At 41.4% G+C, this 18,756-nt stretch overlaps 1 protein-coding gene across 2 annotated transcripts in view; it reads right to left on the reverse strand.

The window, feature by feature from the left end:
• myo10 (myosin X) overlaps window positions 1–18,756 on the reverse strand; it is a 179,305-nt gene that overhangs the window by 37,528 nt on the left and 123,021 nt on the right. For both annotated transcript variants that reach the window (XM_033650103.2, XM_078173422.1), the window contains exons 12-19: window positions 17,358–17,504; window positions 16,854–16,954; window positions 13,015–13,081; window positions 12,709–12,801; window positions 10,232–10,300; window positions 9,961–10,043; window positions 8,805–8,913; window positions 5,165–5,245 (exon numbers count right to left, since the gene is read on the reverse strand). In XM_033650103.2, coding sequence (XP_033505994.2) covers window positions 5,165–5,245; window positions 8,805–8,913; window positions 9,961–10,043; window positions 10,232–10,300; window positions 12,709–12,801; window positions 13,015–13,081; window positions 16,854–16,954; window positions 17,358–17,504 — 750 coding nt within the window. The remainder of the gene's footprint in view (window positions 1–5,164; window positions 5,246–8,804; window positions 8,914–9,960; window positions 10,044–10,231; window positions 10,301–12,708; window positions 12,802–13,014; window positions 13,082–16,853; window positions 16,955–17,357; window positions 17,505–18,756) is intronic.

Below are 18,756 nucleotides of genomic sequence, written 5' to 3' on the forward strand. Positions count from 1 at the left end.
AATGCCTGCAGAAAGGATGGAATTTCTGTGGTGACAGGCGACTGCATTTGATGAGCGTAGATGTTGAGGATGACAGCTTTTTATGTGTGTGTGTGTATGTGTGTGTGTGCTGGAGTTGTTGTGGTGACACAGACACAAAGGAAAATGTCTGTAAATGCCGACATCTGCCTGCTGAGCATCCTTTATCCAAACCGATTTCTACTTGTGACTGTCGGCTTATGAGCAGACACACACAAAGTATTCAAATACATGAATACAAAGTTAAAAGGTAAACAAATACAGAAAAAAACAAGGTTGATTTGAGGTATTTGGAGTATTATTTTAACATGCAGAGATGTGATACTGTAATGTCTTTGTTTGTTTGTCAAAATAAGAATTTTTGTGCTTTTGTTTTATTTCTTATTATTTCATTATTCTTACATTTTATTTATCATACACACCGATCAGCCAAAACATTCAAACCACTGACAGGTGAAGTAACTTCCTGTTAAGACTCCTGTGTCTTTGGTGTGTGACTATTTGAGTGTACAGTAAATGCACAAACCTGCTTGTCTGTGTGTTCTGGTTGTATTTAGAGCCAACAGTTTGTCAGCACTATTACACATTCGATCAATATATTGATATTTCCAGAGACTCCACTGACCATCTGCAGGAGTCCCATGACCCTGCAGCTTTTTCAACATCGCTGCACCCAAAATAGCTGTTGGTCTGTTACTCAGTAAATGAACCTCTCCTCACTTCCCAAAATGTCTTTACTTTCCAAATATGTTGAAAGAAAGAAGAGCTGGAAGTTAAAACTGAAGGTGTCTGATGCACGTTTTTGACTTTGCCTCCACATCCTCATCCTTTTCTCTCCCTCCATCTCCGTGCCCTCCTCCCCTCTGACACCTGCTCAGTCAAACAGGCAGATGACAGGGACGCCTCTCGGGGGCTTTTAGGGGCCACGTGCCGTGTCGCCCTGACCCTTGTTTCCCCTGGGGAAGCCCAAACACCCCCCCACACCTCCTTCTCTCACTACATTAAGCCCCATTGAAAAGTCATCATCAGGCCTTGTTTAACATTCGATCAGAAGAGGAGTCCAGACGGTCGGGTTTCGCCTCGTAAAAACATGCCGGCTGTCCAGCTGGTCTCCCAGAGGACACGACAGATACCCAAGAGTGTGTGTCTTATCTGTGCATCTGTGTATCTGTCTATCTGTTCATCTATCTATTCATAAGAAATTAAGCAAAGCAACTTGTCTTAAGACACAAAAATAACAACCTGAATCACACAGACTCAAAACTAACCAACCAGCAATTACAGTGTTCACTCCATATACAGTATTTTGTGTGTGTGTTTGTAGGGGTAGTCTACAGACTCTACATTCAGTGAGTCTGTAGGCAAACCCCGGAGATCTTGCCTCCGGAAGAAGAGCGGAAGAACCCTGGTTTTCGGTTGTAGGCTGTTTGTAGTCCGCATGATACTGACCAGTCACGTTTGAGTCGGTTGCAGTTGTTGCCAGGTTAAACGGTCCGTGCGGTGAACTAACGAGGCGGAACATAATTGACCCTTCGCTAAGCCCCGCCCCCCTTAGTTACTGTTGCCACGTCCGTCAAGCTTTCGCTCCTAGCATAAGAAATATGGAGTTTTCAGCGATATCAGTGAGAGGTATCCCAAAGGAAATAACATCAAATTTATGGAAAAACTGTTCGGAGGTATCAGAAAGAAGCTGACAGAAAGGTCTTCAATATGCATGTGAGAGCTGCATTCACAATATCATCTGCTGGCGGAGTATAAATCATGAGAACATTAAAATAGAGGGAAAAGCTCACCAGTTGCAATGCAAGCGTCAGGCACCCCACGTCTTGACACGTCACGTGAAGGACAAAGAATGTTCTTGTACAGCAGGGTAAGTCAATATATGGTTTAAATTTAAGTTAATGTTGAGTTGTGTTCCCTCCTTGGGGCAGACAAAGGGAGAGCAGCTAGCACACAAAGCTAGCGTTAGCTAATGTTAGTTAGCATCTTAACTTGGAACAGACATAGGTGTTTTTATTGATCTTTGCTGGATTCAGCTGTTCGTGTGGTCTTCCACACTGTTTTAGCCATATGTTCCTTGGGTCTTGGGCTTGGGGAAGGGGAAAAATTCAACACCGCCTTCGACACTTTTTGGGTATCAGGCGTCGGACTTGAAGTTAACGTTACTGTATGCACGCCGCTTCGGCATATTAGCTTCTGCTGAAAGCTTGACGGACCTCTCGGTTGCTACACACGGTTGGTAACGTAGGATTGGACAGTAACTGATTAAGGGAGAGGCTTAGCGAAGGGTCAATTGGTGTCACTGCAAACTCTTAATCCATCGCAATGGTTCAGCATATTTACATATATGTAAACGAAAGTCGGAAACGGAAATTCGCCTCCTCTGCCCAAATCAAACCGGAATGCCAGAAAATCGGGGGTCTGCCCCCAGAGGCTTTATCGCCGTCTGCTGGAAGTCAGACGCTGAATAAGGCCGATGGGTTCCGAGAATGTTGTAGGGGTGTCCTTCATTTCATAGAAGTCTATAAATCCTGTGAATTTGTATAAAAATGATTCAATCTTCCATCTTCCTCTTTAAGCTGCTAAGATCCCTCGCCCAGTGCAATGGACATAACTTTTCTAGAATGTCAAGATCTATGATAACTGTCATCTGACTCCACCCAAATGCACAGACGTATATGATGGGATGTCTATAAGCCAATCACAGTGTTCCACATCATCTAAAGTGGACTGTAGTAGAGCCACGCCCCCTATTTACAACGAGTATGGCTAATTGCGAGGCAATGTATCATATTAAAATATTATGTAAAAGATTTTCAGCTTTTACTCAGGACTTTTACAAACAAATCAAAAGATATTTTGAGAAGTAATGACAAACACAGTGCAGTATGCAATGTAATTTGGCGGCAGTAGCTCAGTCCATAGGGACTTGGGTTGGGAACTGGAGGTTTGCCAGCTCAAGTCCCCGTATGAACCAAATATGGAGTGTGGTGAACTGGCACCTTAACAGCATCAAGAGTGCACTTGAGCATGTCTCTTCATTTAATGCATGTATAGATCCTGTTTGTGCATGTGTGTGTATATGACAACAGAGAGAAAAAAATAAAATTTCCCACTCGGGGATTGATAAAGTATTTCGTCTTTCTAATATGTCTTTGCTGAGGACTCCACGCTGTCATTTTGGCCGGAGATAATGGTTAAATACAGATTAAATAGAAACTAAATCCTTCTTCAACTGAAACCCCTTTTACATTTATAAAGAAAGGAAAATGTCTGAAATGTTAATGGGTGGTAAAATGGGAAAAAGGAGGAAGTGGTGAACATGTGTTTTGTATATCTTTTGGTTTTTGACAGTTTGGACACAACTTAGTCGGTTCTCAAAAAGTAAAGAGGTTGTGCTCACATCATCTCACACACACTGCTGATGCACAAAGATCAGAAACCACACCCCCTACACACACACACACACACACACACACACACACACACACACACACACACACAGAGTGACGGACAGAGGGAGCCTCTGTATCCATGTGAATCAAAGCTCTCCACAGATGACGGCCCCAATCACAAAAACTCCTCACAGTGACGCTACAGATGCGCTACATCTGCGTCACAAACTTCCAAGTGTCCACATCAGAGCGGTGTGAACACACAGGAGGTGGACAAAATAACAAGAACACCTGAAAATATGATGCAATCCAATACCACAACCCTGCCTTAATTCTCTGAATCGATATAGCTCAGATTTGCCACTGAAAGTCTCCGTCCAAAACACATGGAAAAGAATGGATTCTATTAATTTCTATTGATATGGACAGGTTGTTAATACCCACTGTTGTCCAAGAACTCAGGAATTCCAATATGCATGCCTGAGTGACTGACACCACCTGAAAACTTTCCATGTATTTCCAACTGTACTGTTGGTGTTGTTGTTTTTTTACAAACTTCTTCTAGTTTGAGCTCCTTGGTTTGACAGTCTTTCATAAATTATAAAAATAAGATGAGAAAATTCTGCAGAAAAATGACTTTACTAGAAGTGTAAATCTGCTAAAAATGATTTTAAACATCTTAATTTCATTTAAAAAAAAACGTAAAATATATCAGCGAGTGCCTTCACAGTGATGGCCCTCCTTTGAATTACGCCAGAAACCACATGGTTATAGAAATATCTGCAAAAACATTTACAATCAGCTGCTGAACATATCTCTTTTCTCACAGATAGCTGATTAGCAGGTAGCACTTCTCTGGAAGCAGACCCTCACTGACGACCAGACATGGGAACTATCAATATTAACTGACATCAGCAATCAATACGAGTGTTTCCATGTCAACCGGATTAAACTTGACACATCTGACGTTTGCAGTGATGTTGCTAATGAGCCAACGAGGCACCCAGACAGATATCGATAAGATCTAAGTATAGTCCTGCCAATGAGTCAGTCAGTCCTCTGGCAGCCTGGAGGATTTCAAACCGCAGACATGTGACGTCACCCTGAGGGGATGCTTTCACGTCATCTCTCCAATTACAAGCCAGAAATAATATGTAGAACAAAGATAGTGGAGCCTGGTTGGTGCTGCGGTGGGGCGAGGAAGCAGAAACAACCACGACTGAGTGTGATAAGCAGAGACAGCTGTCAATCAAGCAAACACACAATCTAATGTCATGCTCTACTTGCCTCAGTTTCAATTCACAGAGGGTTTCTACTCATTTCTGTTTCACACCACCTGGATCCTCTGTTCATATTCTGGACTAAACACGTATCTATCAGATGGTTAAACTCCACATCACTCGGTGAACATAAATAAAATGCAATATTCTGTGAGTATGGAGTCACAGTGCGCACGGTGAATCCCATCACTCCTGCCTGTATATCATTTGTGTACATTATCCCCGCATTCTCCGCTACTCCAGCCTGTTGCTAAGCAACGCGGGGTCAAAGGGCGCCAAAGGGGCCAGACGCTTCTCATTCCTGTCTGCGGCTGGTTGGTGGGGGAGGACTGCTTGATTATTAAAATGACAAACTATCCACACACACACACACACACACACACACACACACACACACACATTGTGGTACTGGTGTGCAAAATGGTGTGTGTGTGTGTGTGTGTGTGTGTGTGTGTGAATATCAGCGCTCACCTTGTTTCTATTTGGTTTGATGCATCGGATGAAGTACGGGTTAGAAGTGCTGAGTGTGGCCATCAAGGAGTGCAAAGAATCCTGCAACAAAACACACACTTGTGTTACTACTGGTGCTGCTATTATTGCTACTGTCTGTTCATAGCAGAGGTTGTATTACCATCATAACTGTTTTCTACTACTACTTATTGCTTTGGAATAAGATAACTATTACTGAAACTGTAATAACTTGATCTTAAATACTCCACGAGCATTACCATCACCAATACTTCTACTCTAATAATTATACTACCACTGATACAATGGTACAACTGATACTACCAGTGTTTCTACCTCAGTGTTCACTGGTCATAAACCAAAAAAGAAATTTCCCAACAATCAGGGATGGGCAGTATTTCTATCACTTGTATTTAAAATACAGTACAGGCCAAAAGTTTGGACACACCTTCTCATTCAATGCGTTTTCTTTATTTTCATGACTATTTACATTGTAGATTCTCACTGAAGGCATCAAAACTATGAATGAACACATGTGGAGTTATGTACTTAACAAAAAAAGGTGAAATAACTGAAAACATGTTTTATATTCTAGTTTCTTCAAAATAGCCACCCTTTGCTCTGATTACTGCTTTGCACACTCTTGGCATTCTCTCCATGAGCTTCAACAGGTAGTCACCTGAAATGGTTTTCCAACAGTCTTGAAGGAGTTCCCAGAGGTGTTTAGCACTTGTTGGCCCCTTTGCCTTCACTCTGCGGTCCAGCTCACCCCAAACCATCTCGATTGGGTTCAGGTCCGGTGACTGTGGAGGCCAGGTCATCTGCCGCAGCACTCCATCACTCTCCTTCTTGGTCAAATAGCCCTTACACAGCCTGGAGGTGTGTTTGGGGTCATTGTCCTGTTGAAAAATAAATGATCGTCCAACTAAACGCAAACCGGATGGGATGGCATGTCGCTGCAGGATGCTGTGGTAGCCATGCTGGTTCAGTGTGCCTTCAATTTTGAATAAATCCCCAACAGTGTCACCAGCAAAACACCCCCACACCATCACACCTCCTCCTCCATGCTTCACAGTGGGAACCAGGCATGTGGAATCCATCCGTTCACCTTTTCTGCGTCTCACAAAGACACGGCGGTTGGAACCAAAGATCTCAAATTTGGACTCATCAGACCAAAGCACAGATTTCCACTGGTCTAATGTCCATTCCTTGTGTTTCTTGGCCCAAACAAATCTCTTCTGCTTGTTGCCTCTCCTTAGCAGTGGTTTCCTAGCAGCTATTTGACCATGAAGGCCTGATTCGCGCAGTCTCCTCTTAACAGTTGTTCTAGAGATGGGTCTGCTGCTAGAACTCTGTGTGGCATTCATCTGGTCTCTGATCTGAGCTGCTGTTAACTTGCCATTTCTGAGGCTGGTGACTCGGATGAACTTATCCTCAGAAGCAGAGGTGACTCTTGGTCTTCCTTTCCTGGGTCGGTCCTCATGTGTGCCAGTTTCGTTGTAGCGCTTGATGGTTTTTGCGACTCCACTTGGGGACACATTTAAAGTTTTTGCAATTTTCCGGACTGACTGACCTTCATTTCTTAAAGTAATGATGGCCACTCGTTTTTCTTTAGTTAGCTGATTGGTTCTTGCCATAATATGAATTTTAACAGTTGTCCAATAGGGCTGTCGGCTGTGTATTAACCTGACTTCTGCACAACACAACTGATGGTCCCAACCCCATTGATAAAGCAAGAAATTCCACTAATTAACCCTGATAAGGCACACCTGTGAAGTGGAAACCATTTCAGGTGACTACCTGTTGAAGCTCATGGAGAGAATGCCAAGAGTGTGCAAAGCAGTAATCTGAGCGAAGGGTGGCTATTTTGAAGAAACTAGAATATAAAACATGTTTTCAGTTATTTCACCTTTTTTTGTTAAGTACATAACTCCACATGTGTTCATTCATAGTTTTGATGCCTTCAGTGAGAATCTACAATGTAAATAGTCATGAAAATAAAGAAAACGCATTGAATGAGAAGGTGTGTCCAAACTTTTGGCCTGTACTGTATGTATTTCAATTACATTTGAGTATTTTGTAATTTGTATTTGATAAGGCCGATAAAAAGCAAATGTAATTTGTAACAAAATATTTTGAGTGGAGTAATTTTGTATTTAAAATACTCAAAATACTTTCTCCACGAATCAAAAAACAAAAATAATAGGCTTCACATTTTTATGGGCTGTTAAGTCTGGTTAATAAATATATATATACATAATCAAGTTGTTGTCTTTTAATGGCTTTGCTTAGTTACACTTAGTTAGTTCTGTGACTGTTCTGCCTTTTTGTGGGGTTCACCAGAGCTTTTTGTATATCTGAATACTCTGCTACACCAAATTGTGAAAAAACAAGCGCAAATTTGCAATAGCTGCGACCAAATTTGCTACTATCACGCCATTAATGGCTGAATCATGGTTGTTCTTTCTGGCATAGTTACTTGTGGTCTTGAATTGCAGCATGTACCTTTTGAGCATTTTTGGTCAAGGACTTTTTGAGTTACTCACAAAAAGATTTGAATCGGTTAGTATGGCGCCACCTATGGACGAATCGTGGGCATTCTTTCTGGTATAGTTATGGTCTCCAGTTGCCGTATGTAAATTTTGAGCATTTTTGGTCAAGGACTTTTTGAGTTATTCACGAAAAGCTTTGTGGAACGACCAACCGACCAACAGAGTGACTTATAGAGCTGTGGGTCGCTGCTAAAAAGAAAAAGAAAAAAGTATTTTCTGTATTTGAAAATACAAAATACATGTATTTTATTTTGACACATTTTCTGGCACCAGTATTTTGTATTTTATTTTGATACATTTATTTGAGGGGTATTTTGTATTTTGTATCAAAATACATTTTGATGTATTTTTGCCCATCTCTGCCAACAATTTATGGGAAAATGCAGGTATGTCAGATTTGGTGTTGTATTCATTGTCCACCAGTCAGACAGCTGCCTTCAGAAACTCCAGGTGGGGATATTGCACCAAGCAGGATTACTCAGTTAGCCAGGTAACGTCCAAGCATATTAATGAATAATAATAAATTACATTTTAAATACTTCTGCCTGATGAACACATTGCCTACAAGTCTTTACAGTGGTCAGGATGAAAGAAAAAGGGGGCGGGGCTGGTAAAAGGGGGTTCAATTACATTAGAGAGGCAATGGTTGATTAGTAATTACCACTTCTACTTCTACTATAACAAATGGCTCCTATTACTACTACAACTACCATTGCAACAACTCTTACTTCCACCATAACTACCAGTTATTGCTTATTACTGCAGAACAGCAATTTAATAAGTAACAATATTAAGACTGCTACTTCTGCTTTTGCAAATATTACTGCTATTACCACTAACAACACAAAAGTAAGTACTACTACCACTGGTTTTATTGCCTCTGCCACTGCCACTGTTACCTCCACTACTATAGTACCACTGCTGCTAACACTAATATGATTTGGACTACTACCAGCATCAGAACTGACTGACTAAAAATAAGATGCACGATCAGAGAGCTGTGCTGTGTTTCAGTACTCAGTCATGTTATTTAGCGCTGAAAGTTCTTGATGAAGACTCAGCAGTAAACATGTTGTTAACGTGTGACTCACCTTAAACTGGGAGCTGACGGTGGGCCGTCGGTGTTTGGAGGTGCTCTTCAGAGTGTCCTGTTTGTTTCGGCTCAATACGTGTTCAAACAGGTCGTAGACAAAATCCAACCTGACACGACAAAAGGAAATACTCAGACTACATACACATGCTGTGGGATATGTATAAACATTAACAAACACATATGTGGACAGGACAGGACAAGAGCTGCATACTCACAGTAACTGCAGTTAAAATGGTTTTACCCAAATGTGACTGATGATGTACCAATGATGAAGTCCATTTACAGAATTGTTAATTTAATATTATTCAAAGTTAATGTCATCATTCCTTCTTGAAGAAGTCTAGTCTAATACTAGTCAACACAAAATAAAGTCAAAAAACAATTCAATTATGATATTTAAATCCCACAAAGGAATAAAAACTTCTAATTTTTCAGTTTTGATTATTACTTGACAACAATAGCTGTAAAACAAGCTCATAGTTGGGACCACATATGCATGCATTCATCCATGCGTTGCCCCTTTTTGCCAACTGACATGAACAGCTAATGAGTTTTCCTTTGGCTCATGATCATCTTTGCGTAAAATCAAAATCTTTGGTGAGTCTGTGAACCCATTAGGAAGCTGCCACCCACTGGGAGTGTGGGCACCATGAACAAGCTGGGTGGAGGGCACGCACATGCAGAAAACTCCTACAGGTGCTGGATCAAAAAAATCAAACAAAAGCAGGAACCAGGCTGGAGATCGGCACACTGTATCAAAAGCTCCCAGTTGTTTTAATTGTGCAACGCTTCAGTCTATCACAGATCTTCATCAGGCATTATTACTGGGGGAACTAAACTACCACTAAACTACTGGGAGCTTTTAATACAGTGTGCAGATGTCCTGTCTGGTTGTTGCTTTAGCAAAAACTGTGGCTGTCAAAGGGTGGGGAGACTTTTCTCAGCTGACTGACAGGACGAGCTACAGAGCAGCTGGTCGCAGCTAAAAAAAAAAAGGTGCAGTCTGCAAAGTTTCAACAGATTCTACCAGGTCAAGCTGCAGAGTCGTGCACAGAAGAGCAGGATAATTTTAATGTAAATTATAACAGTCGGTAGGATGAAGCCTCCACAAGCTTCTACCTTGATAAAGAAATGTAAGAAATACAAAAATCTACCTGCTCTCCCTCAGCAGGTTGAGGATGTCATCTCTGAAAGTGTCTCTGTTCTTCTCCAACATCCCCCTCACATCGTACACCACCTGCAAAAGACCACAAGGGGGCGTCAGAGAGTTTCACAGGAACAAAGAAAAGAGGAGCAGCCCATGGACGTGTGTTTTCCTACAGATATTCAGTTTAAAGTCATCAGCTTTAAGTTCTTCTTTAATATGAAAACTATGTTCTTTACACAGCTATACTAAAATAAAAAAAAGTACCGAGAGTATCTTACCTCTCCTGCATAGTGCTTGACTCCGAAGTAGTGCACAGCAACACGTGGTTTCACATAGAAAGAGTTTTTCTGCAGCAATAGAAAGGAAACATTAATTACTTTTGACAAACAGTCCTTAAAATCACATCTGTAAACTTTTCAACAGCTGGTTCCTGACAGCTGAGCTGATCAACTGTCCATTCAAATCATACCTGCACGAAACTTTGTTCTTACCACTGTTGTAAAATAAGAAAATCAGTCGCTCCGAGACAAAAACTGTCAAGTTATTCTGTGATTGACGCCCACTGTGATTGCCCTTTAAAGCCCCTTTTAACAATCTTCATGTCTCTGGAAATAACAAATAGTCCTTTATTCGATCGTGATCCAGTTTAACGAGGCTGTAAAGCTCCGCTCGGATCGCAGCCAAGAAAATATTCACTCAAATATTTACGAGCGCTCAAATTTATTCAAATTAAAGACTTCTACATCTTTACTACTTGCAGTCACATCAGTGTTTCAATCAAGTCAAGCTGTTTGGCCCACATTCAAAAGCCAAGAGCTTGACTGGGATCAGCATCCTGTTTGTGACAGATGCAAACAACATTAAAGATGTACCTGCAGCTGTGACTTTTACCACAGAACGCTGAAATATAAACTGTCAGGTTCCTGATTTCATTAGTAAATGGTTTGATGATCCCCTGATGAAATTCTGAGGCCGTGGTTCAGATTGTTTGTCATGTTATTTCCAGACAAAACAAAGCGGTGACCTTTGTCATGCTGCTGTTTTTTCCTGTGATAAAGTGTGGACGCGGCAGTTTAATATTCAAACATCTGCCCCCATGGAGACGCCATAGCTTTAAGGTTGCATTGAACCTCACTGACCGCAGTGACTCAACTAAACATAAACTCTGACTGCATGAGTAACGTAAATTAGATCTGATATTTTATGTTATATTTTTTCATTCATGAAGTCTGTCAAAATAATTCTGAATGAATGCTCATTTGTGATGACTGACTGAGCTTTTAGGGATAATATGAACTCATAAAGTCTGATAGAACAGAATATATCTTTATTGTCCACCAAGATAAAAATCTGTCCTCGGCTCAACAAACAAACAAAGAGACAAGTAGTTAATAAAACAAACAGCTTTCCTCCTCGTCCTTTCTATAAAAAGGTTTTAGGTTTTGGGGGTTTGCCAACGATAGCAAACCCCAACTATAGAGCTACAGTTTAGGTGACCGTACCAGGCAAGAAGGTGAAAAGTTAAAAGACATTGTTCTAAGTTCAAGGTCGAGAGTTGGAGTACGGGTAGAGAAGTTCGGCAATGGACTGGGGTGCGAGCCCATGTACCTTAAAATCAATCCTGTATCTGATAGGTAGCCAGTGCAGGGATGCTAGCACTGGTGTAATGCTGTCTCTTTTGCTGGCATCAGTGAGGAGCCTCGCTGCAGTTAGCTGCAGGTTGGCCAACACTCAGGTACAGAGTTGTAGAGTTGCAATAGTCAAGCCTTGAGGAGATGAATGCAGTGGTTACAGTCTTCATGCCACTGCGAGAGATCAGCTCACTTGAGATGATGACTTGAAATCTTTGATGCACTGATTCATGTTTTTTAAATTGGTAGAAGTCCAGGCTTCATGGCATTACCTTCCTCTACCACTACCTTCCTCTCTTAAATCTGAACTTTTTCACTGCTTTTCTCACTTCTGTCTGAAGTCTCTGCAGCTCAGAGAATTATCTCAAACAGTGACATTATAGCCCCTTTTACACTGCCAGATTTTTGGCGAACGTTGGGCCGTTTTGCTGGCAAGCTGCGAGCGTTTAGACACACAGAGCCGGATTGGCGAGTTGATCTGAGGTGCCCAATTTTCTGCCTTGTAGGGTAGACATAATGGCGGAACCTTTTTAGTTTAAACAGATGGAGACGGCCTTCGGCAACGGGAGGGGCTGTTGAAGACTTGTGGGAGGAGCTGTTGATGACGCCGCACGTGCGAGTCACTGACGATGGATAAACAGGAAACAGCTGATAGCAGGAATTAGCGAGCAGCTAGTAGCAAGAGGGAAACACAAACCTGACAGACACTGTAAAGATGAGCAACTGGGGAGACAAGGAATTGCGCGCCCTCCTTGTCCTCGCAAACGAAGAGGCCATTAACCGTCAGATGACGGGGACGGTGAAGAACAGGCTGACTTACGAGAGAATCGCCGAAGGACTGACCAGCTGTGGCTTCCCTCCCACGTCACTGTTTACGTCACACGCTTATACTGCCAATGCTGAAAAAAGACTGATTGGGCTTTCCTGCAAATTTGCACAGTTCCTGTCTAAAAAGGGCTTGTGTCTGTATCCACTGTCACTCTGCCATTAGAGAACTAAGTGTCGTACTACATTTCAGCCATTGACGAGATGCTTTTGAGTTGTGAATAAGAAGTAGAATCTCGCAGTTAAAAACATGCTGAAAGGTGAAATGGTCGACTGAGATGTGTCAGACGGAGACGTACCGAGTGCTGGCTGTGGAGTTTCTCCAGCAAGGTGTCATCTGTGGCTTTGGGGAAGTGACTCTCCTCGTTCAACAGAGCCAGGAGACCCAGTTTCTATGGAAACATGGAGAGATCGTCATCATTATGATTGATATCATCATCACCTTGGTTGTCCTTATCCTCACCGCTTCTATTGTTATTTTTTAATCATATAATAAAGAGCAGGTATCATAGACACAATCTTTATCACCAACAGCATCATCCTGTGTCCTTCTGTGCATAACTTCAGTTCCAAGTCAAGCAAGACTTTTGTCACACCCCTCATACCTTCTCAATCAGATCCAGACACTCTCCGTTGTCCATCCAGTTGATATCGACCCAAATCAAGCCTTCCCTACAGGAAGCAGCCAAAAACACCAGGTGTCAGAGACATTTTACAAAAGCAAATGAATAAATGGACAGCATGAAAGTAAACCCACTATTAGGCCTTCTTCGAGTCTTTCAGTGACTTTTAACCTCCATCAGCAATACATTTGCACCCCTGACTACTACTTTTTGCAATTTTTCAAATAGCAATGAAACGATTGTGGTGAACAGATGCTGTGTTCGTGTGCAGGTAGCTACATCCTACAATCAGGACTTCCAGGTTGGCAGCAAACAGCATTCTTGTTCTGTTTAATACAAAAACATCCAACCCAGAAGACAAACACAGCCAAACACTTTCAGAGGCTGCAGCTCTGCAAATTACAAAGTTGTTGAGATGTTGGTGGAGCAGCGGACCGACTGCCTTCAGGCCGCTGACCTCATCAGCTGTGTTTTCTAAATACTGAGAAACATCAGGTAACAATTTGGTGAGAGTGGATGAGACATGATGTTTTGTGTATATGTGAAATCACAATATTTGGCAGGCTACACTGTGCAGGGCTCGGATTTTCCATGTTAGCTTAGGCAAAGCAAGGCAGTGTTGAAGAGTGAGACTGAAGGGTCAACGACCTTCAATGACATCTTGTTCAGCCTTGTGACATCTTGTTCAGCCGCTTCTCAAAAAGCCCAATCTGGACCCCGCTGTTCTTAGTAACTACCGGCCCATTTCCAAGTTGCCCTTTGTATCTAAGATTCTAGAAAAAGCAGTTGCAAACCAGTTAGTGACAGCGTTGAACAGTTACAATATCTTAGATAAATTTCAGTCCAGTTATCGTCAGTTACGTTCCACAGAAACTGCTCTTCTCAGGGTCTCCAATGACATCATGATGGCCTCCGATGCCGGTAAATCCACTATCTTGGTTCTGCTTGATCTCAGTGCAGCCTTTGACACTGTTGATCACCACATCCTTTTAGACAGGCTGAGGGACAGGGTAGGCATCTTAGGGACCGCCCTTCATTGGTTTAAAGCCTATCTGTCTGATCGATCCTTTTCTGTGGCTGTTGGCCCTCATAAATCAGAGTTTGCCCCCCTTTCTTGTGGGGTGCCCCAAGGTTCAGTGCTTGGGCCTATCCTCTTTACGCTATACATGCTCCCTCTCAGAGATGTCATCAGCAATTTTGAAGGTATCTCATACCATATGTATGCAGATGACCTCCAGTTATATTTTTCTTTTAACCGTGATAGGACCGATGGAATTGACTCACTGTACGATTGTATGAATGTAATTAAGGACTGGATGGCTACTAACTCCCTTCAGTTTAACGCAGCTAAAACTGAGATTTTAATTATTGCACCTGATGCCTCAGCATCTAAAGTGGCCAGCTGCTTAGGGTCCCTCAGTGCAAATGTGCGCCCCGAGTTGAGAAACCTTGGGGTCACATTTGATCAGGCCATGCTCTTCAATGACCACATCAAAACTGTCACTCGCTCCTGCTTTTTCCACCTCAAAAACACTTCCAAACTCAGATCCATGTTAACTTATTCAGAGCTAGAAATGATCATCCATGCTTTTATTTCCTCACGTCTAGATTACTGTAATTCTCTTTTCACCTGTCTCAATAAAACTTCATTAGACCGCCTCCAGCTGGTCCAGAACGCTGCCGCCAGTCTTCTGTCCAGATCTCATAAGTTCACTCACATCACTCCAGTCCTGGCATCCCTGCACTGGCTCCCTGTTAATTTCAGGATCCAGCACAAGATTCTAACCATCACTTACAGAGCCCTCCATGGTCAAGCACCTGCATACTTGACAGATCTGGTGTCCTTTCACTGTCCTGTCAGGTCACTGCAGTCTGCTGAAGGCCACCTACTTACTGTCCCTCACACAAGATTAAAGACGAAAGGTGATAGAGCCTTTAAAAAGCTGCTTTTTAAAAAGCAGTTAAAAACACATCTGTTTAGGCTTGCGTTCCATTAATTGTCCATTGTATCATCTCTGTATTTCGCTGCACTTTACTTTTTATTTGTTTTTGTGTATTTTGCATTGTTTCTGTTATTGTATTTTTTGTATTTTATCTTGTGAAGCACTTTGTGAATCCTCTCTGTGAGAAGTGCTATATAAATAAAATTTACTTACTTACTTACTTACATCTTTCTCGTATTCATTCTGAACATGCTCCAGTTTTGAAAGAGTGATTTTATTCAGGATTAAAAACATTTAAAGGTTGATCAACCTTCATCAATGCACAAGTAATACCCACTAAACTAGTCTTTCTCAAAGCAGCATGGCAGTAGCTTAATTGCCATTTCAGCCTCTAACTCAAACATTAGCACTCTAGAGTCAGCATGATTTGGTTAAGATACTTTAAAGGGATAGTTTATATCTTTTGCAGTAGGGTTGTATGAGGTACTTATCCATAGTCAGTGTATGACATACAGGAGATTTCAGTCAGCAAGCCCCCAGTTTGGAGAAGCAGGCTGGAGTACTGACACAAAAACTAAGCTCAAGTGGATGGAGTCAGCAGCAAAACATATCTTAACCACCTACAAAGTCAGATTTAGCATAGCTTCCACCCCAGCTCCTCCTTTTCATGTTGTGCCTGACTTATCAGTGTCATTTCTGTTTGTCATTGATGCTGCTCTGTTCTGTTCCTGGGGGGTCTTTACTGCTACTCTCCCTGCCTTAGGCTTTCCATGCAGGCACGCAGAAGGGCAGGGAGGTTTGCTCTCTCTGCCTCAGGCTTTCCTTGTTTGCATGTGGAAGGGCAGAGAGGTTTGCTCTCTCCGCCTTAGGCTTTCTGCGTAGACATGCAGAAGGGCTTTATGTGTAGGCCCAAGGAAAGGCTGAGAGGCCCCAGAACAAAGCCATATCTCCAAATATAATACTGCAATGGAAATGTTTTGTTTGACAAAAGTGGTCCTGACTAAATATCAGTTTAAGTGTACACTATATTGAGAATTTTAAGGCTTTATCTTGATGCATGTTAATGGCTTCCTTTCCCTGTCTCCGCTCTCTTTAAAGCCACCAAACTCCATTGAAAAAAACAGTAACTTTACTTTGCAGAACACGGGATTTGCTGGTCTATTGCTGCTTCAATCAGTTAGTTTGCTTTGTTGTGTGACTTTGGTAAATCCCAAATAACACTTTGAAATGTTGAAGTTACACAATAACACAAACAAACTAAGCGATCGAGGCAGTGGTAGACCGGCAGCTCCTGTGTTCAGCAATGTTTAATTACTGTTTTTTTCAATGGCCTCATACAAAACTGCTTCAAAACATCCTAACTTTCCCTTTAAATCACATTTTTGAATTTAACAAGTTACAGAAAATTTATTATATTGATTTCGACACATAGAAGGAAGAGTTATCCCTGAAGTAAGTGAACTAGCTCAAACTAACACGGTTCCTTTAAACTGTCCAACAGAGTGTAGCCCGTGTCCATATATTGTAGGTATTATGTATGAGTTAGGCCAACTATTTTTGAGGTAATGTTGAACTAATAAGCCAACAAAGGATTATATTGCCTTATTAAAACAAAGGTATTTCAACTTATTTGTTACACAGTTTTACTGAAAACTTGAAACCCCTTTTAAAATAAACCGTACTGATGTTCTCTGCCTTTATAGGCAACGTCATCCAACAGCTAACAGCATAAAAATGTTAAATTAGACTTTAAAGTCTTGTTATAAAACAACATTTTGGCCAAAGTAATGAACTGCATTTGGAAACGCAGAGCAACATCAGCCGACTTTTGGAGTGAAAAACAGAACGATTCATCTCGAGTAAACAGCCTCCACCTACTTGTTGTACTCAAGTTGCTCCAGGGAGAAAATGTGCTTGTTAAAATATTCCTGAAGCTTCTCATTTGCATAGTTGATGTTGAACTGCTCAAAGCGGTTGACCTGTGGGGAACAGAATTAGGCAGATATTAGACACAGAAAACACAGACAGAGAGTTAATGAAGCAAAGAACAAGAAAACCCTGAGGTGTATTTACTGATTTCCCTGATTAACAATTAAAATATGATTAAAATACTCCAGAAAGGGAGAATTAAAGGTCATGCTGTTGAGTTTAATTGAAAGTGCTCGTGTGAGGGTTTCAAATTTAATTTACTTCAGTTGAATTTAATAAACTTTATTTATCCCTGAGAGAATATTAACATTCAAGGTTCATATCAGACACACAAAGAAAATACTGGGATCCCTGAGTTGTTGGTTTAATTGGTTTTGTTTGTAGGGTAAATTGTTTCATTACTAAGTGTTAAAAGTGTTTACTGTGAATTTCTTCTACGCAGTTCAAACACACCTCGAAGTTCTCAAACCCAAAGATGTCCAGGATGCTGATGGATTTGAAGTCTTCTCTGCCCCTGATGCGGTTGTTGAGTTTGCGAATGATCCAGTTGAAACACTGAGAATAAAGTGCCATGGCCATGGAGTCTCTGGAGTCCACCGCCTGCAGAAGAAAGACATATCACTCAAACAATGCACAGTTATTATGTTTACAAAAAAGAGTTCAGTCATGCATTACTTGTTTTACATTATCATATTATACTACTGTATTACTCCCCCAAAAATGGCCTTAGAGGTCGTCTGTGCAAGCACCTTAATATGACCCATATTTAAGTTTATTCTTAGGAAGCGACCTCTAGTGGCCATAATAATTATGACAGCAGTAAATGAGGAAGTCAGGTGAGGCAGTATAAAGAGCAACAAAGTCTGCATAGGGAGGTGGTCTGGGTGGATGGATGGGACTCAAACAAACACAGGACTCTGACACAAGAAACTGCTGTTTGTGTCTTGTGTGAAACCAGTTCCTCTTTTCCATTAAAACTAGCGTATGTATGTGGGTTTTATAACCTTTCCTTTCCTTTCCTATTGCCAGTAGATCAGAGCTTTGTACACGGCTCTGCAACAGATGAGCATACCTTTCTGTGTTTGGGTTTTTTGTTTTCTTTTTGTTGCCAGGTAAATAAACAGTAGAAAGCAGCATGCAAGCCAGTGAGAATGTTACAGTGGTTTCTTTTTATATATTTCTTACTTATGCACTCTCTCTCATGGCATGTCATTACATCTCGCTGATTAAGGGGCTAACATTAGCATGTTCACCCGGGTGTTTCCATCAATGCCAATCAGAGCTGGAGCTGATAAAAACTGTTGACTACTGCAGAGTCATATAACCTGGGTGTGAATACCAATTGTAACCTTTTCCTTACATTAAAAAGACAGGTGTTAGCTGGAGTTAGTGGGTGTTTTGTGCAGTGGAAAAGGATGATGATGTTGCATCATGTACGTGAGGTGGTTAGGTACCACATTACATTACGAACTTACATATGTAATAAATGTACTTATTTTAACCCAAACTATAATCTTTATTTTAACCTAACCAAGCAGTTTGTTGCCTAAACCTAACCAAAGTGAGACAGTTTCACAATGTTTTATAGTGCCTATCACTTGCCGGCGCCCCACGTATGGTCGCAGGTTCGACTCTGGCTTGCAACCCTTTGCTGCATGTCAACCCCCACTCTCTCTCTCTCACCCCATTTCAATTTGTCCTGTCGATTAAAGGCAGAAAGCCCCAAAAAATAATCTTAAGAAAAAAAATAAATAAATAAAAATGAAATGTTACATGTACAGAAAATTACTTGCAAGATAAACTTAAATAAAGTGCATGTAAATACTCCTTTTTTTGTGTATTCAAAACTTAC

This window comes from Epinephelus lanceolatus, chromosome 12, assembly GCF_041903045.1.
Source record: "Epinephelus lanceolatus isolate andai-2023 chromosome 12, ASM4190304v1, whole genome shotgun sequence".
Taxonomy (NCBI): Eukaryota; Metazoa; Chordata; class Actinopteri; order Perciformes; family Serranidae; genus Epinephelus; species Epinephelus lanceolatus.